The 20,445-nt window shown below is 38.6% G+C and overlaps 1 protein-coding gene across 2 annotated transcripts in view; it reads left to right on the top strand.

Annotated features, from left to right (window-relative positions):
* sorl1 (sortilin-related receptor, L(DLR class) A repeats containing) overlaps window positions 1-16,139 on the top strand; it is a 173,658-nt gene extending 157,519 nt beyond the window's left edge. The window contains exons 44-48 of one of the 2 annotated variants that reach the window (XM_067970858.1): window positions 66-240; window positions 2,387-2,493; window positions 6,896-7,088; window positions 9,743-9,946; window positions 10,984-16,139. In XM_067970858.1, the coding sequence (XP_067826959.1) occupies window positions 66-240; window positions 2,387-2,493; window positions 6,896-7,088; window positions 9,743-9,946; window positions 10,984-11,051 (747 nt within the window). In that variant the 3' untranslated portion in view covers window positions 11,052-16,139. Of the gene's footprint in view, window positions 1-65; window positions 241-2,386; window positions 2,494-6,895; window positions 7,089-9,739; window positions 9,947-10,983 lie in introns of both variants that reach the window. The other variant, XM_067970856.1, reaches the window with a different exon arrangement.
* Window positions 16,140-20,445: the final 4,306 nt, after the last annotated feature.

The raw sequence follows: 20,445 nt of genomic DNA, 5'->3' as shown, positions 1-20,445 counted from the left end.
CTTACTGCTATAATAACTGAATCGCAATGTGCTGTTCACTAATCAAATTTGTTTACTTTCCGCAGACCTATGCAGTTCTTGTAAAAGATTCCATTCGTAAAAATGAAAAAAATTACAAAGTGACTTCAAAGAACAACACAGTGGAATATATAGTGAAGCAGCTCGAACCGGGTGGAAAATACAGTGTAGTTATCAGACTGTGGAACATGAGTAAAGAAGCAAGTGTCTCTCTAAACACAGGTGAGGCAAATTGTAGGATCTCAAGAGTTGACTAAAAATGTTTTAAGAAAAGATAGTATGCACCCAGGTGATTTAATTACTATTTGTCTTCTGTGGGAAATCAGACATCCTAGCTACAACTAATGAAGTTTAGAACAAAGATGAGGGAGACATGCATTTCTACAGACAGCAGCATATCATGTTTCAGAAGTGCCTCAAAGCAATGTACGTTCAATGAAATACTTTGAAGTGTCGCCCCTGTTGTTATGTGGACAAACTTGGAAGCTCCTTTGAGCATAGCGAGATCCTACACCAGCAGTGATGACCAGTTAATCTGTCCAGGGCACTGGGAACGCTCTCTGATCAAATAGTGCCACAGGATCTTTAACATCCACCTGAGCCATCAGCACAGGCAGATGAAGCCAATTCCAAAGGCCAGCACATCAGACGACGCAGCACTGCACTGTAGTGGCCGCCTCGTTTATGTGCTCAAGCCTTGGAGTAGAACTTGAACCCACAAGCTTCTGATTCAGACGTGAGAGCTTTAAGAACTGAGCTAAGCCAGCAGATGGCAAGTTGATAGCGCACTGGGTGATGCCCCAAAGTCCAGTATTTATAAAGCCTGGTGACACCTAGTGGTAGGAACTCAATGCTACAGCTGTAGTTGTGGCTTAATGCAGCAAAAATGAATATCTCACTATCTGTACATCTCCTTTTAGCTACAGGGGTTCACTTGAGTTCTACTCTAGCATAACGCTGTTTAAAGCTGAAAGACCATGCAATCCTGATTGTGTTATTCCTCTAACACAGCTATACTACACACAGTACTTTGGATGCTCCTGTCAGCTCTTGGCTGTTCAGTTTCTTGTAACACAAAATAGCAAGCCAAAAATCCAAGCAGCATTGCGTACTGAAATATAACTTGTACACAGCATGTTGGAGCAGTAATGCCCAGTGATTTCACTGGTGGGTTGTAGGTTCAGTCTCTTGTGCTAAATTCCTGATCTCAGCAGCGTTGCTATAGTCAATGCTGAATGGAGACCATGGAGTCTCCGAGAGGTATAGAGCGAAAAGCAGAGTCTCTTCGCCAAACATACTTCAGTAGACTTTGTAACAGCTGATTTTAGAGCAACATTAATGGAGTTCACGGAACAGTTCATCCACCTTCACATGTAGCCAAAGATTGGGGATTGGGCGAATTTTTCTTTAAGACCCACTGTAGAGGGCAATCTAGCATTTTATATCTTCAGCTGAACAAAGCATGGAGATAGATAATGTTTTACTATAGTACTTAGGTATGATCTGCATTTTGCACATCTCTCCATAAGAGGCAGACTTAAGATGATGCTTTGTCATGCCAAATACTTTTTCTTGTCCTATTTTAGCCCCAGTAATCTCTTCTCCGGACTCTTGATGTTCTTCATGGGCTGATGGTTGAATATGATACGAATTTTCTGACTGGTTTGCCCTCCTTATTTTTCCTTCCTCTCTGGGCAAGTGTCTAGCAAGGGAGGCAATAAATTATACCACTATATTTCTGTAGTTTTAAGTTGAATTCTTAATCTCTGACCCTATAATTAACTTTTTGATGACTTCCAAAAAGTGCTGAGTATATTCTTAATCATAATGAGATCCAATTTCTAAACAAGTTAGTTTTGTTGAAAGACACACCCAAAACAATCCTGCTTTGTTTGGCTTTAATTCCAAATCATGATGAACACCATAGGAAATTCTAAAGTTGTTCACACACTTTACAGGACAAATCTTTGTATATTTTGAAAGTAGCAGAGGACATGCTTGGAGGGTTAATTACTTTTCAAATGTGCGTGCAAAAGCAGACTAAACCATTGACCACCTTCAACCAAACTGATCTCAGAGAGTTCTTGCCAACGTTCAGCCACTGCGAAATGATTTCAAAATGCATCAGTACATAGCTGAATGTTCCTCGTGTTTATGTGCCGCAGGAATGGTGACAATGACCCAAAGAAGTTGACCAAGATCTTTGCTCAGAGGCCAGACATGCTGTGAAGAATGTATCTGGAATGCTCTGAACAATGGGCTCTGTCTGTTAGGAGGGTTGCAGGAGGCAGCTGGTGGTATTCTGGTGTTTTGATAGCTTGAATAACTCATTGTGTCTATATTTTTATTTTATGTTCTCTTGTGGCAGTTCCTCTGTCAGCACCAGAGTCACTGAAAATGCTACCAGAGAAAGACCACATCCTGCTGATCTGGAAAAGCCTCAAATTGAAAGAACGGAGCTTTAATGACAACAGGGTAAGTGCAAAATATGACTGAAAATTACAGCTATTTATTTTGAGCTGACTCCATTTTTAACTGACTTATTCAGCATTAAACTGTCCAGAAAAATAAGCCAAATATACGCAGTCAAGATGGCAAAAAGCTTCAGATTTATTCCAGTATGCTTTTTAAAAAAAAATGCTTGTGGACTTTTTCACCTAAATTGATTTGGTTTAACACATGCACTGGCTGTTGAATTTTCCAGGAATCGACAGCAAATGTTTTTAGGGATGTTCCACTAGTGTGAATATTATTATACACCGTTACCAAGTGCATTTTTGGTCAGCTGCTGTCTGAATAAAAGTGTGGGGGAGATTACCACACCCCATTAAATTTTCATTACAGTATAACTTGGGAGAGTGAGTGGTGCAGTGAGTTTGCCCTTCACCATCTGGGACCTTGGTTAAATATTCAGCCCGTAAGAATTTAATGGAAAATCTCCTCCCTTGTCTCCTGGCTACCAAAGGCCTACTTGAGTAAAAGCAAAATACTGCGGATGCTGGAAATCTGAAAGAAAGAAATCTGACGAAGGATCATCGACCTGAAACGTTAACTCTGTTTCTTTCTCCACAGATCCTGCCAGACTTGCTGAGTATTTCCAGCATTTTCTGTTTTTATTATTATTAGTGGCCTACTTAAATTGTGATGTGGAGGTGCCGGTGATGGACTGGGGTGGACAAATGTAAGGAATCTTACAACACCAGGTTATAGTCCAACTGTTTTATTTGGAAAAAAATATATATATTTTTTCAAATGTAACAGTTGGACTATAACCTAGTGTTGTAAGATTCCTTATACTTAAATTGTGTTTGGATGGGCTGAAGGGTGTTTTCTCATGTCTAACTGTTGCATTGGCGCTTCTTTGCTCCAAAATATCCCCACTATTTGATGCTCTACTCCTAATAAGATCATAAGAAATAGGAGCAGGAGTAGGCCATACGGCCCCTCGAGCCTGCTCAGCCATTCAATCAGATCAAAGGACAGTTTGCAAATTGGGTGCCTGTCCTCATGAATTTTCAAATATCCTTGGATATGGAAGTTGTGCCAAAGAACTTGCCAATGCTACACCTCAGCTCAAGAAAGGAGAAAGGAATAAATCGAGCAACTGTGAATCAGTCAGTCTAATATTGGGAGTGGGCAGGCCTCAAGAGGTCATGGTGCAGGTTAATATTAATATTCAGACATGGGTCAATTTAAGGACAGTCAGCATGGATTTGTAAATTATGCCTGACACATTTAATTGAATTCTTTGAAGAAATAAGAATTTATAGATAAAGGAAATGCAATGGATGTTGTATGCATTTTCAAAAGGCATTTAAGAAGGTGCCACACAAATGGCTTGTTGGTTAAATTTACAGCATATTGTGATAATGGCGATGTAACAGCATGGATAGAAAGTTGGTTTAAGTACAGAAATTAGAGTAGTGTTTAATTAATATGTTTTTGGACAGAATACATTAAAGGGTATGGCGAAGAGCAAAGCAAGGGAATGGGATTAGCTCTTTCAGATAGGCTGAATGGCCGCCTTTTATGCTGTATGATCCTATGAAATGTGCAAATCACATGGTGACTTCAAATTTTAAATGGGGGGAGTGAAATAATGAAGATGTGTTGCTGGGGAAAGAGATTCACCTGCTGTGCTTGATATGTAAATAGTACTCTTTAAAAACTGCACTTTTGTGTTCTAAACATAGTTCAAAAATGTCTCCATGGCGTTCTTAAGGATTGGAGCACTTTCGCACCTATTAAAACTCTCTTGCTTGAACATTTTGTTTATGCTTCCCAATTAGTCTGCTCCTTTTTACCTTTTTTTTGCATCAGTGGAATACTGAAATCAGACGTCAAAAGATACTGGTACAACAGCCAAAGCTTAATGCTGCAATGAGGAATTTTCAGTGAATGAATGATACTGCACTAGAATCTGAAACCTTTTTTAAAGATGTTCTGTTATATATTTTTTTGTGTTTTTCTCATTTACTTTGCTGATATTTTCTTTTCATTTGCAAGTGCTGCCTGTGTTTTCTATTAGTGCAACAATCATAGATCTATATATCCCTACCTGTAAAGTCTTACTCATTTGAAGTGATATTCATTTGCGTTTACAAAGATCACATTTTGACATATCTCACTCTTTAAAATAAATGGCACTCCATCTGATTAAATGGGTCTGTGATCTGTCTCACTCTTAGCCATAAATTTCACTCCTAACATTTCCCCAGTGTTAACAGCTCTACATGTATCAGTGAATTACGTATAGGATGAGTCAGACCCTTGCATCCGTGTCGCAGAGTAACAATTCTCTAGAGGGCATTTCTTCTTTATGATGATCGAGTAGAATTCAGCACACTTAATTATTCTTTTATAAACAGTAATATGCTGGATGAGTAAATAAAAGCTTTGTAAGGAAGTGTTTCTGGTTTACAGCTCCCATGAGGTCAGTTGGAATACTTTTTATTTGCAAAGATTTAATGAGTTTCTAAAATAGATGGCGTTCTGAAGGATTGCTTCTCCCTGCTTTCATTGATGCTTAAGCAGTGATTGAATGTGAAGAGTGTATAACAGCTAATTGAGTGATCTACCACTCCTCGTGATGATCACTGGCGATCATTAAAAAGTTTCAATCTATCATGCGAACAGTGGAGAGATTCATGATGGATCTGTTTATCACTTGCTGAGAAATTTACCCAAGGAAGCAGTTTTTTGGCGGGGGAGGTGGGGGGGAGGAAAAGAAAAGGAAGAAGTGAATTTAAAATAAGTCCATGTTTCACAAACCCAGGATAACTGTAGGAGGATGCTAGGCATACTCGGAGGCAAAACTGCCAGATTGTCAACTGCTCGATTTTTGATTTTGCCGGTTCCCAATTTGACTTGAGTATATTTCCCAAAGTACCTAAAACATTATCCGCCACTTCATTTACAGAATGAAAATCTTGCAGTTGTAACTGCACAGAGATTGTTGTCACTCATTTATTGAAAAGGATCTGTGTGGCCAGCTTTTTGACCAATCCCAGATTTTCAGTTATATTGCATTCTGGAATGTTGAGCACTAGGTCTGTAGAACATTGTTGCAAAACTGGTATCAGTACCAGCACTGATCCAGTCTGCATATCTAAAGGCTAATAGTTTCACCATTATAGCACTAAGATGCTCGCTTTACACTTTACTCACATGATTGCAATCTAAATTTGTCTCTGTTATAGGAAGGATATAGAGGCGTTGGAGAGGGTGCAAAAAAATTTACAAGGGTGATACCAGAACTGAGGATACCCTTATTAGGAAAGGCTGAACAGGCTGGGGCTTTTTTCTCCAGAAAAGAGAAGGCTGAGGGGTGACCTGATAGAGGTCTAAGATAATAAAGTTTGATAGGGTAGATGTAGAGAAAATGTTTCCACGTGTGGGGGAGTCCAAAACTAGAGGTCATAAATAAATATAAAATAGTCACTAATAAATCCAATAGGGAATTCAGGAGAAACCTCTTTACCCAAAGAGCTGTTAGAATGTGGAACCTGCTACCACAAGGAGTAGTTGAGGCCAATAGCATAGATGCATTTAAGGGGATGCTAGATAAACACGAGGGAGAAAGAAATAGAAAGGTATCTTGATAGGGTTGGATGAAGTAGGGAGGGAGGAGGCTCGTGTGGAGCATAAATGCCAGCATAGACCAGTTGGGCCGAATGGCCTGTTTCTGTGCTGTAGTTTCGATGTAACTTGATGTAAATGCTGCAAGTGGAAAATCTACCTGTATAACATTTTTTATATTATGTGTATCAGTTTGTATATGGAAAGAGGTGCATATATAAATATGCATACCATATATATGTATTTATAAGAGATATATGTATATTTTTAAGAAAAACAGAATCACATGAGTAACTGAAATTGATGCTCGGGTAACAATAGTAATAAAGATGGAATCACATCTCAAACGTGCATTTAATAAATGAAGTATCAGGCTGAAGGCTGATGAGTCATGTACAGCGTGACTGCTAAAACTAAGCTTGCCCGTGATCGGGCCAGGTGTGCTCTATGGGAGATTTTTTTTAAAGTGCCTTTTTTTTTCTGCTCATCACCTGCCCAGAAATGTAAAGTTGTGGAAGTTGTTGGACTTGGGTTACAAATCACTAAATTCCATCTGCAGTGATTCTTCTGCTTGAGTTTAACTTTTTTTGTTGTTGCAGAGGCTTTGTGTGTGTTTAATGTACAAAGTGCTGTATCTTTCAGGAGGGAGAAAGAGGCAACACTTTTGATTTTCTCACTGTCGTCTATTGCCTTGTGAACTGCAGAATCTACTTATCTCCTTTCAAAGCTGGAGGATGGCACCAAGAGAAATGGAGAGAAAACAGCAAAACTTAATACTTTGTCCTTTGTTTGACCTCAGGGTTATGAGATCCACATGTTTGATCATGTGACCAATACGACTGTATGTCTTGGGAATACAACGGAAAACATCTTCAAGATTTCTGATCTGAAGTTTGGCCACAACTACACATTCACAGTGCAAGCCAGATGCTTGTACAATGGGCAGATTTGTGGTGAACCTGCTTCCCTGCTGTACGATGAACTTAGAAATGGTGAGGTCATGAAAATTTGATAACTGGCACACTGAACACAAGTACACAGCATTAAACTAATTTTCAGTTAGCATGTAGAGCAAAGATCTAATGTGCAGTTAAAACAATACTTGGCTTGGGTGCTGTATTTTCCTACATCCAGCCAAGAATGCATTAGATAGTTACGGCCTACAGTATTAGCTTTGTCAGTGTACCAAAGCGTGTTGAATTATGCTGTTGTTCCTGTATAGAATCTTTACATCAAAAGCAAATCAATGCATAAATTGCACTAATGCATAGCATGTGGCATTTAACATGTGAACACTGAAGTGTTGCTTTACTCTTAGAAATCAATGATTTAGGTGTAGAAATCATTTTATTTTTAGTCTCTTCTCTGGACCTTTTGCTTTTCAGCCTTATTTATAGTCAATGGAAGAAATTTAGTCCAAGTCTTAGTGAAGTCTTTTGTTCCCAAATTATATGTTTAGTCTTGGGAGGACAGGGGTCAAATTTAGTTTTTGCTTTCCATGTTACTGTTCCAGTCTTTTTAGAATTTTTTTTTTCCCATTTACGGTTTTAAACAATGTTGACTGTTTCATTTCTCTCCACTCGCAAGGACGTGAGAAATGCTGAAAGACAATAAACTAGGCCTTGAATGAGAACTGTAACTTTATTCATCGTTTTCAGTTTCCAGCATCTGTTCCCAAAGCCGTGGATTATTGATTAGTGTTTTAGCCCTAGAAGTGGTTTTAGTTTTTTATCAGCTCTCTATCTTAAATGTTACTTTCATTTTAGTTCAGGTTTAAATAAATTTAGTTCTAATTTTAATTTAGTGACGAGTACAGAAGTTTTACTCAACTATTTTCCGAACTGGTTTTGATCCTATCTGAATGATTTGTTTTAAATCTATCAAAGAGCATCAGGTTCCCCCCCCCCCCACCCCCCCTTGTTACTTTGACTATTTTGAGTTTACAGTTGTCACAGTTGACACGTCTATTCTGAGCTGCTGACACAAAATGGACATCTCAAAGCTGTTAAGAATTAGGTGTGAAGTGCCTCCATATGTAGATGTGGAATACATTACTTGTTCTAACTTCAATCAGGTTCAGTAAAATCTTGCTGAGAACAAGTTGTTGCATGATATTTGATTAAAGGTACAGATCCATTACATGTAGATGGACTAGTTCCTAAAAAATTGCTTAAAGATGGAACTGCAGATTCCACTTGTTATCTGGGATACTCTTCCATTTCTACGTCCCAGCATTAATTTCATATTTTTGCATTATTTATTTTATATCTTTGTGATTTGCTACCTCTGTCTGTAAAATCCACCCCACATTAAAGTGGAAGGTAAAGCTCTAAAGCCAGTTTTTGTTTGTAAGTGCTCTCCATTTTGTAGAGGAAAATAGTTCTATTGGGTGCTTCTCGGATACAGTTTTCCAGTTATACAGTACACTGATGTTAGTTCTTACAATAATATAGCCACTGGAATTTTCTTTGGGGAGAAATGTCAGTTTTTGTATCTGCATGGAGCATCTTGACTTGGTTCTGCTTGCTAAGCCATTCTATGACCTCGTTGAGTGTTTGAGGGACATGCCGCTAGGGTTGCTGCATTGAAAACAGCGGAAGTGGAGTTAGGGCTCCTAGGAAACCATGCAATAAGTTGGGGATGCACTGTTTCCAACTGGTAGCATAGCTTCCAGGGGGTGATGCTGGAGCTGTCCTCAGATTAGCCTGAAGTTGCTGGCCCCATTGTTTCAAGTGGTGCCACTCAGAGGCACTCCCATTATTGCCATCGTTCAATGGCCTAGGATGGAGTGTAAACTCTGGGGTCTCCATGCAACTTAAAATATTTAAATCTTTACAAAAACGTCAAACAGTATATATGAAGTATGATTTTTCACTTGACAAAGTACTTCGAACAATAGGTACTTCCCCTGCACATTAGTTTCCCTTTAAAAAGTGTTGTGACTAAGTAACTGGTTAATGGAATTTTGAGCCACCAAATTGAATTGTCAAGCCATAAGATTTAGTGACTATGTAAAAGGTCTACATGATGCCTGTGGTTGAGCCTCTGCTAATGACTTGTGTTTTTCATGTACAATTTTCATTCCTTGTGATTTAAGAAAATCAAACAACTAGGAAAATAAATTTATTCCCAAGACTGATTGTACTGTAGCCTCCAGCTAGAACATCAGAGTACTGCATAATTAGAAAACCATACCTGAGAAGCACCCAAATTTGTAAGAGGGGCCAAAGTTGAAGAGTTAAAAACTTCTGGGTAATTGTAGTCTGCATATACTTCATAAAATGTCAGTTTTAATGGAATTATTAAAAAAAAGTTTAAATGCAGGAAATCTGAAACAAATACTGGAATTGATCAGAACAATCAATGGTGAAGGTAAAAGAGAGAGGTACACATTTTTGGTATTGCCCTTTAGATTGCCAGTACTGCTGTAAGGTCCCACTCAGTGTTAATTTATCTTTCATTTCCAGGTGGTAACAGATCTGCTGTGCATTTGCAGTATTTTCTGTTTTACTTTTATCCCTTATTTTTGCTGTTGATGGGGCCACTGTGTTGACAGGCTAAAAGCAATGCATATTTGAAGTTCTCTAATTGAGTCACTAGATTGAAATAACGCTCGCTAAATTCTGGTATTATTTTTCTCTAGCAGCAGCAGCTTCCAAAAGTCCCAAATCGACAGATGTAGCAGCCATCGTGGTGCCAGTAATGTTCTTGCTACTTGTGATATTAGGTATTGGCTTCGTTGTGTTATATGTTCGACATCGAAGACTCCAGAACAGCTTTACAGCTTTTGCCAATAGTCACTATAATTCCCGATTAGGATCAGCTGTGTTTTCTTCAGGTGATGAGCTAGGTAAGGATTTGCTCGTTAAAAATATTGCATGCATAGAACAGCCATGTCGCAACTTTGCATAACCCTCCCTTCATCCACTAGGGTGAAATGCCACCAAATTCGTCCCCTGGGGTTTTACTTTATTAACCTGTTACCAGTGTTCACTCTAAATTACCAAACATTGTATTGCTGTTAAGAATGTATCCAGACCCCAAATATGTGGACAGGGCCTCTCCATTCAAATTAAAGAACACAGCCTGATGTTTCTAATGTTTCTTTTCAAAATAGAACGTGGGTGTTCTATTTTGTTACTGAAATAATTCTCCCTTGCTCTCCAATGCAGTGCAGTGTTTCTAGGGAAACAATTTTGTAAGCTTTTTATTAAATTCTATTTCCCCTTGATTTTTAAGATTTCCCCCACCTACATCATTTATCTTCCCCCAAACTGAGGGGGTAAGTAAGCTGTCCCTTAAGCCCTGGAATCATTTCAAGAAACAATTGCTGCTCCAACGGGGAGACATTAGGATCTGTCTGGATGGTTGAATTAAGATGCGCTAAATGGCGTTCCTCATCCATAATTATCTTGTGAAATCCAGTTGAATGGGTGAGCTAATTGCAATCTCGTTATTTTAGTGGAAAACTGCCACATTTTTCTCTGTTCAAGGCCTCAGAAGCAACAGATTTTTTTTCCCCCAAAATATCATCACCAATTTTTCTGCGAACTTTAACGATGCCAGAAAACAGAATAGCACGTAAAAGGAGAAAACCTGGTGGTTTCAGTTTATCTCCCTGGTTTTCTGCCAGTTTTAATCCCTGCCCAGCCCAGTTATTCCACAGCCATTAAATGAGATTTGGAAACATCCCCTCCATTGTGTTCAAAATAATTGCAGAGTAATACAAAAACTGGCTACATCCGTGCTAGTAGTAGTTTGAAAATGGGGCCTTTGTACTAAAGACCGCATTGGCATTTCTGTACACAAGAAGTCAACACTTGGGGGAGGGGATTTGTTTCTTACAGATTGTTTTTCCCTCACTGGACTTTTTTTTCCCCTCTTTAGGCGATGATGATGAAGATGCTCCGTTGATTAACGGTTTTTCTGATGACGTACCAATGGTAATTGCGTGAAGACCTTGCTGCAAACCACGCAGTACAAGAATTCTTCAAAGAAGTCTCAGCAACAGGGAAGAAACCCTTTTAAAAAAGAAAAAAAAATGCACTTTTCTGAGTTGCAATACATTATTTTTATATGGACCAAAATTTAGACTTTTATTGCAATGTGCTGTGATACCAGGGTAAGACTGCAAGGTATACAGTGCAGTCCTGGTCCCTGACTGTAGGCTTTTGCACAGCTGTGCTTGTGTTCTCCGTCTTCAGGCACCAATTAATTTTCAGGTTATTTGCTTGGTGGATGTTACAGCTGCAATCCCTCTTTCTGATGGTCTATAGACTGCATTATCTGTAGAAAGTTTAACCTTCTCGAGTTCAAGTCCAGATTTTAGCCCCAAGACAAAATGTTAAAAAAAAATCATGTTTAAAAACTATTGGATTATTGGTAAAAAGACAGAGTTGCTCAAAAGATTTCAACATCAAATTAATACTAATACCAAGTTAAACAAATTTGTTAAATAGTTTCAATGTAAGATTTTAAATTTTGGTTTTAAATACCAGCATGGAAAATCTGACCCATTGTGCAACAGAAATCTTCTACTTAAGTTCAATATTTCAATTGGGCAGTGCATTTAATATTTTCATTGTTTCCTTTTGTGAAGTTTGTACGATATCACCATTTTAAAAAATCCAATTGATCAAATAATAATCTAAAATAATGAGGGGAGAGTTTTGGCAAATTATAATATAATTAAACAGTTTTTTTTCAACAAATAAAAGATAGCAAATATATTCAATCATAGGCCACTATAATATACCTCATTTTGCCTACAATTTGAATTTGTACGGTGTCCATTATTGAATTACTGTGACTTCAATACACTTCGTGCATATCCCAACAAGATACAGTTTCACAATAGCCTCAGGTTGCATGTTTGATTGAAGCTGTCATAAACCAGAAAGTTGCTGAATGAATGAATATACCACTTTTTCACTGCAGAGTATTTCTTTCAAAGGAGGACTATATTCCAAAGAAAGAAAACCTATAAATTTACCTTATGTGAATCGTATTCTGCATGTGCTCCTGTTGCCTTCAGTCAGAAGGAAAAGTGCCAAAGTCGCCCTTTTGGTGACCTAATCCCATAATTTAGCAAAAGTAAAATGTTTCAAAATTCCCAAATCCTCTACCTCTAAAACATCCATCTGCATGCGTTCTAAAAACATTAGCCGAGATGTGCTTTGTTTCCGGGATCTCTGATTGCTTTCCAGAATCTTGCTTCAGCCACAAAGCTATATATCTGCCAATCTCTTGCACCCTTGAACTAGATGTGGTTGTCTGAAGAGCTTGCTATTGCCCGCTAATTGATGGCAGTGGAACAGCATCTCTTTTGGTTGGCTTTAAGCCAGAATTGGCAAAACATTTTTGTGCCGTTTTCACCAGTGCACAACTACAAGCAGGATTTGTTGGCAGCCCAAGAACTTGTATATGAGCAGAAGCATCAAACAAATGTCCCTGTCTTGTTTGTCTTGCAATTCACTTTGACTAATAACCGCAGTAGAGCTGACCTTTATAAAATTGCCTTCACTCTCTCAAAGACTAGCAATAATTGTGCTTTTTGAATTCAATTGGATTATTTTTTTTAATGTATTTGTTATAGGAGGAGTTTACCATCTGGGCACTTAAAATGTCGAAAAATAAAACTGCACAACTTTTAATGAGAAACATGAGAACCTGGAAATGGACCATAAAATAAAAACAAAGTGTTGGAAATGCACAGCAGCTCAGGACCTGAACGAGAGAGGTTAACATTTCATCAGGAGAGAATCTAATTCACACCAAAAATATTACCCTGTCTTTTCTCTTTCTGATGCTGACCAACCTCCTGTGTATTTCCAGTGCTTCCTGTTTTTCTTCCAGATTTTCAACATCTGCCTATTTTTCCCCTCATCTCTGAAAATTAACCATACTGACCACACCATTGCTGCAAAAACACATTTGCAATTTACTTGGGCCCCTGGACTATAAACTGTAAATTTAAATTGCATCCATCCTTGTGACTGGAATAAATTTTTAAAACTTGCATAAATGATATCTTTGAAATTTACGCTTAACTCCCATTACAAAAAAAAGGAAAAAAACTCTATTTAAAAAAAAAACTTTGATTGCTGTAGAGAGACTTGGTAAATCCAATGGGTTATATTTTTGAACTTGGCGTGCAGGTAGAGCTTCGTAGTAGTAGAATTGGTTTTAATTGTCCGTAATTCATAATGTTGGAAGCTGTACTGTGATGATACATGTTTAAATGGTGACTTTGGGACCAAAAGATTGAGTTCATCTTACTGAGGTGTGATAGTAGCTTGGCCATCAGAAACAGAGTGCAGCTTCAGTTTGGAGCCTGTTACAAGGCTGCCAGCTGTGGCCAGTTCTGCATTTTTTTTCTGATCATGGTTTCAACATATTAATGAAGGTGTAATTGTTTGTTCTTACTGTTGGTAAAGGATGTGCAGAAGGGTCTAGTTCCCCAAATCTTACACAAATACCCAACATGGACTGCAAGTTGGTAGTTATTCTCTCCACTGGGCTAAATATTCATGAGAACAAACTCACAAAAAATTCAGGTGGCTTTAATTTGGTGGTTTCCTGCTTATCTTGCGACCCCTTGTTGTAAAAGACAAAGCAATGTTTGCGACTTTAGTAAAAGGCCAAATGCAAAATCTGCAAAAATAAGGTCACGTAAATTTCCCAACTTAGTGTACTAGATGGCTGCAGCTCTTAAAGCATTGCAGGTCAGATCTCCAAAACCTCACCTTTTTCAACCCAAATTGTAATTGGCTTTTTGTGTCAGACTGGAGCAAAATATCTAATCTTAAACCAAACTGCAGAATCTTCCAACTTATTCCCTCACAATTGTACAGAGTTGAGGAAGGATTTACAGCTATTTCCCCAGGTTTTAATATTTTTTGTACTGAAGGCTGTTTTGAATTATGTTTTTACACAAACACTTGGACTACCCAGATCTAATGTAGATAATTTCCCTCCAAACCTCTTCGTATCTATACTACTAGTAATTCTCCATATGTGTTTCCATAATTTGATTTGTCACTGGAAAGTGGATCAACTAATATTCCTTAATGTAAAACTAAAACAGCCACTGTTCAAATTCTGTTCTGGAGAAGCAGCAAAAATAAATGGCTCATAAGGAAAGTAGAGAACTGGCCAGAGAATTGCAATTGATTCCTTTTGAAAGTATCTTAACAAAAAAATTAATAGGAATTAGTAATTCACATTTCCACTATACATTAGTAGCCTTCAATACTTTATCTCTTGAGAGTAACCTGGCAAGCATAGCACCAAGTACCACATTCTAAGGAATGAAATCAAACGTTACTGGACAACTGACTGTTCACAATAGAACAAAAATGGGGTAGAAAACCAACTTAAGAGCACTGGCATGCATTGCAGATAAAGAGGTGTTTTATTAGAGCAAGTTGTACACATGGAAGGCTTGCTTTTAAGTAAGATGGTCTATGGCTCAAGATTTCATGCATATTGCTGTAGTGTAGTTGTAAGCACCCTTACTTTAACTTTTGCCAAACTCAGTTTAAGTTTATAGTTGATCTTTTATATGCAGGGCTCTACTACTTTACCAGATTCTTTCCCTTTAAGTGAGATATTAACAGTTTCTGGGAGTGTTAGAGGTGGGTGGTGAGTGTTTATGCTGCTAAGTATAAAAGTCCTACTTAGCAATGTTTCTAGCTATAATCCTGCTAAGTGAGACGCATTTTCCTGTATAAACAAATATCTGTTGGCAAATTGCTCAGAAGGTCTTTTTTTTAAATCAATCTTTTTTAAAAAGTGGGGTCAAAGTGTAAACTTTGGGTAACACTAACTCAGAGCCTTGTTCACATCCCTACTGTCTAATTATGTTGAACTTGATCGGAACTTGTGTGGAATTTTGTCAAATGTGCATGTTTTGAAGGGAAAAAATATGCTGTTTTTGTAATGGTGTTTCCTCCCCACTTTATCATTAGCTGGAAAACCCATCACACGATTGTCGGCAACCCCCTGTGTTACGTTAGAGTTGCTTCACTCTGTGGTAGTATTTAGTAGTCCTGTGTTGTAGTCACTATATGAAATGGAGCCATTTTTTAAAATTGATCTATACTTTTTGCATTTTATTTAAGTCACATGAATGTACTATTTTACTGCTGGGTGCATAGGAGGGAAAAGTCCAGCAGGGCTGCTTGTTTTTAACATATGGTACTATTTTTTTTTCCCCTGTGTTTTCATTTAATTTCTTGCCTTAAAACTGGAGTTTTTTAAGAAAATTCTTAAAAGCCTTTAAATCATTCTGCCATATCTGCCTTACTGAGTAAAATTTAAGTGTCTGTATTTTTGTGCATCAGCCTTCAATGACTTCTCCCCCAACCTCCCCACCATTGAATTGCACACATTGATACACATGCTCCACTCCTCATCAGCCAGCCACCAGGACTCGAGTGGTTTTAGTGTATTCTTTTTGCTTCATTTAAAAAAAAAATTGATTGCTTCAACTTGTGGGGGAAAAAAATGCATATCAAATTCCTAAGTTGCGGATTGTACAATGCACAATGTACAACAATGGGGTGTTTTGTATAAATTGAAAATATGTTTTTAGAAAAAAAAATGTAAATTTTGGGGAAATATTGCTGTGGATCTATTTTTATGTTTGGTAGTGTTTAGAGATCAATGAAAGCACAGAGTAGACTTTGCATGGGGATGTGGAGGGTACCTCTGTATATAATGACTACACGAGTCTTGTGCCTAGCATTATGTTCTATGTAAAAAAAAATGCAACAAAACAAACCTTGAATTAAGCATAGCTGTGCCAGAAATCATCAAAATTAGTGGTACTAAAGATGTCCGGTTCAGATTTTTCACATTGTGTTTTTGATTTTCAGGCTGTTGTGCTGTGAGACTTTGCACTAATAGAATGTTGGACAAATTGTGTAATAAACCTCTAATTCTTTAATCACCTATTGCTGTACACTTTCGGAAGGGGTGCCATGTGCTTTAAATGTGGATTTTTTTTCACTTAATAAATTTCACTTGGGTCAAGAACTAAAGTTGCCTTAATAATATGCCATCTATAACAGCTGTCCAAGGGTTCTTAAAGAGATGGGACTTGTGCTTTGCAAGCTCCTTGCCAGCAGCTCAACCTTTTGCTAGAGTCAGGCTCTATTCCTTAGGACTGGAAGGATGCTCATGTAATTCTAATTTTGAAAAACTGGGACAAGGCAGAACCAGGGAACTATAGGCCTGTTAATTTGACTTCAGTTATTGATAAGATGCTCAAAGGGATCATATGAGATGCTCTCTATGATCACCTCGACAGAGATGGAGTCATCAGGGACACCCAACACGACTTCTGGAAAAGGTCATGTCTTACTAATTTGATTGAATTTTTTGAAGAGATCACCAGATTAATGGATGAGGGTATCCCGGTAGACATTGTCTATATGCATTTTCAGAAAGCATTTCATAAGGTATTGTATAATGGGTTACTCCACAAGGTGGAATTCTGTGGAATTATTGTGGACTTAACACAGTGGATAAAGAATTGGCTGCATGCCTGCAAGCAGAGAACTATCAATGGCTGCGGATCTCCTTGGAGATCATTTACCAGTGGTGTACCGCAGGGATCGATCGGTGTTGGGGCCTTCGCTCTTTAACTATATTAATGACCTAGAAGAAGATATTAGGGCATTGATCCGCAAGTTTGCGGATTGTATGAAGATTTGTGCAGGTCTCAGATCATTGGAGGAGATGACACAACTGCAAGCAGATCTCGATGTGTTGGAATGGGCCTGCATTTGGCATTTAACTTGAAGTGAAGTGTTATGCATGTGGGCAGGTCTAACACTATGCATATTTTCACCGTTAGTAGGAGCTGAACTGAAGCCTGTGGTGAAAGAATAGAAACATAGAAGTTTACAACATGGAAACAGGCCCTTCGGCCCAACATGTCCATGTCGCCCAGTTTATACCACTAAGCTAGTCCCAATTGTCTGCACTTGGCCCATATCCCTCTCTACCCATCTTACCCATGTAACTGTCCAAATGCTTTTTAAAAGACACAATTGTACCCACCTCTACTACTGCCTCTGGCAGCTCGTTCCAGACACTCACCACCCTTTGAGTGAAAAAATTGCCCCTCTGGACCCTTTTGTATCTCTCCCCTCTCACCTTAAATCTATGCCCCCTCGTTATAGACTCCCCTACCTTTGGGAAAAGATTTTGACTCTCTACCTTATCTATGCCCCTCATCAAAGAAAAAGATCTTAGTATCATAATTCATAACTCTCTTTTCTAAAAAAAAAATCAGGACCAATGCCGTGAGCTGTAGCTAAAGTAAATAGGGTACTGGGCTACATTCAGCGAACTATCCATTACAAAACAAAACATACCTTTTTGTCCTTGTACAAGACCTTTGTCAGGCCTCATTTAGAATATTGTGTTCAGTTTTGGTCCCCTCACATGGTGGGTGATATTGTGGTTTTGGAAAAGGTTCAGAGGAGGGCCACGAGAGTGATTCCAAGTTTAAAACACCTTAGCTGCTTAGATGGGCTTGAAGAGCTGGGTCTGTATACTTTAGCAATTTGATTGAGGTCTGTAAAATAATGAATGTATCGGATTGTGTGTTTGCCGACAAATTATTTCAATTAGATAGGTTTGTGGAGGCGTATAAACTACGCAAGGGAAGAAATTGGTTAGATGCTAGGCTGCTCTTTTCCCAGAGAATAGTAGAGCTATGGAACAAGATGTCGGCTTGTGTGGCGAGTGCTGATTCACTGTATACCTTCAAGAGAGAGGTGGGCTGGGGCAGAGATCGCATCGTGCAAGAGGTAGGTACAAAATTATGTAAGTCATTGTCAATGTGGTCTCGTGGACTAGTTTCGATCGTTGAGAGGGATGGGAGAGGAATTTTTCAGATTTACTTTCCTAATTGGCCTTGAGTCTTTGATCTGGTTTTTCACCTTTCCCAGGAGACTGCATGGCACTTGGGGGGGGGTAAAGAGTCTCTTGACGTGATGCATAAGGCATCGTAATTGTATGAGACAGGCTTGATGGACCAGCTGGCCTTTTCCTGCCCGACGCTTTTGTATGTTTGTACTTGGCTAAAACATAACATCTGCATACATCTGGGACCAATGTGCATATCTACGCCCTAGAACATAAGCTTGCTTCTATGGAGGGAGAATGTGCCCCTGTTTTGCTTTTGCTATGACTTGTGCTTTGAGAAAAAAGGGCTGAACCTGATATTTCCTGGAATTAACTTCTCACATCTTGCTGATGAGTTGGATTCCATATCCTTCATATGCAGATTCTAAATCATCAGAACCATTGAAACTCAAAAGAACATTTTTTTAAATGAGGTGCTAAAAAACATTCTTTAATTTGTTGAACCACATCTTGAGCTGCAGTATTGGCATGTAGCCATAATGGGCACTCACTGCTGGTTCAGTGTTTCATGAACTTTGGCTTGTATTGCTTTGCGCTGTGTCTGAAGGTAGTGCAAACCAGCACAAGATCCATATGGGCTTTACACCATGAACATCTGCGTGGCATTTGATATTTCTTGTTTAACTCTCACTGCTGGTTCATTGTGTTTCTCCCAACAGCTGCTAATGTATTCAAGGATAAGGGATGTTTTAGATTTTGGCATAAGCTAGTTCTTTTTCCTCTTTATATACAAAGTTAGTAAAGTACCAATGTTTCTGCACTTACTTTTAAACAACAACTTGCACTTGTTTAGTACTTTATGTAAGAATGTAGATGTGTTTTTACATTCTAACGCAGAACATCGAATATATCAGAATTGGTTTAAACTGTTTCCTCGCAAATACTGTCTTTTCCTCTCAATCTTGCTGATAACATTGGAGAGGATGAATTTCAGGGCTGAAGATATTGTACTGTAAGGATAGGTACATATAGATTATTAAATGAGTAAGCTAGTTGGATAATGTGGATCTAAAAGGGTTGCTAGTTTAAAACACAGGCTTTTGATCACAGCAGGGGGGAGTGTAATAGAGGGAATTACTGCCGTATAAAAAAGTCAATAGGTTCATTTTACTATAGAGCATAACATCAGCGGTTTGTCCAACAAAGCTATGGCTTGGGGAAAAGCATTGATGGGCAGTAATGGTATGGTGTAACAAGACATAAAGCCCCTCATCCCTGTCTAGCAATCTATTCAAAGCTCTAAGGGTCATAATTGGTAATGTTGAATCCAGCAGGAGCTGGACCATAAAAGAAAATGGTATAAAAAGAGATACAGAATTTCAGTAGGAACTTTTGCCTAAGTTCAAGATCAGGTAACGTAAACAGGCTTGAATAAGCCATGCTTACGATATTCCCTAGAAATTCCCTACGCAGATGGTTTTAAACACATGGCTAAATGTGTGCTATTCTGTACGAAGTTTTAAGATGAATGTTTTGAAGAAATAATAAATGAAGTTAATTCTCAGACATATTACTGTCCCTAGCTTTTCGAATCTGTTAAAAGGATAAGGAAGGAATTATCCCAGCACTTTACAGTGCCTTTAATATAGTGAAATGTTATAAAGTGCCTCCTGGAGGAGGGAGCGACTGCGGTGGTAATGGACATGGAAAAGAGTTAGGGAAGGTGACAAAGGGGGTGATTTTAAACCCCAAGAACAGGTGGGTTGGCGGTGGGTGGGAGTTGAAAATAGTTGGGTTTTTTTGGTCGCGACCGCAACCCGGCTTTATTTCCAGGTTTAACGTTAGCGCGTAAAAGTGCAGGCTTCCCACTAGGAACGCAAAGTCCGAAAATTTTGCAGTTGCGACCCAAAAATAAAACTATTTTCAACTCCCACCTGCCCCCAACCCACCCGTTTATAAAATCACCCCCAAAATGTAGGCAGAAGTTTCAGGAAGGATTTTGAAGGTCATAAGAGATGTACCAATCTTCTGGAGTTTAGGTCGAGAATTCCATTGTGCAGAGTGTGATGGTTAAAGGCTCGGCCATTTATTTGCAAGGATGATTGCGGGGAGAGGTGAGGGACTCACAATGGAGGGTGAAAGCTGGAGAATAGTGCTAGGGAGCGTTGCAGAGATAGGTGGGAGCCATAGAGGGATTTGTGAAGTAGGTGAAAATTTTGAAATTAATGGGGGCAGGGCACCTTTTAGAGGTTGGCGACTACGGGAGTGATACCGAGTTATAATAAATTATGACCATGTCCCCAAACGTGAGATGAATATTCAGCAATCCTGAAGCTTTTAGATTTTTCAAAGGAATGCATAGTCTTTGTTTTGAGCATTGTGTATTGGAGGAAAACTGCAATGCAAAATGTTTGAGCACTTACTGGAGGCATGTTCGATGTCTCTGTGTTCCGAAATAGTTGAGATTAT

This window comes from Heptranchias perlo, chromosome 33 (genome assembly GCF_035084215.1).
Source record: "Heptranchias perlo isolate sHepPer1 chromosome 33, sHepPer1.hap1, whole genome shotgun sequence".
Taxonomy (NCBI): Eukaryota; Metazoa; Chordata; class Chondrichthyes; order Hexanchiformes; family Hexanchidae; genus Heptranchias; species Heptranchias perlo.
Note: the sequence above shows the minus strand (reverse complement) of the source record. Positions and strands in the feature narration are given on the sequence as shown.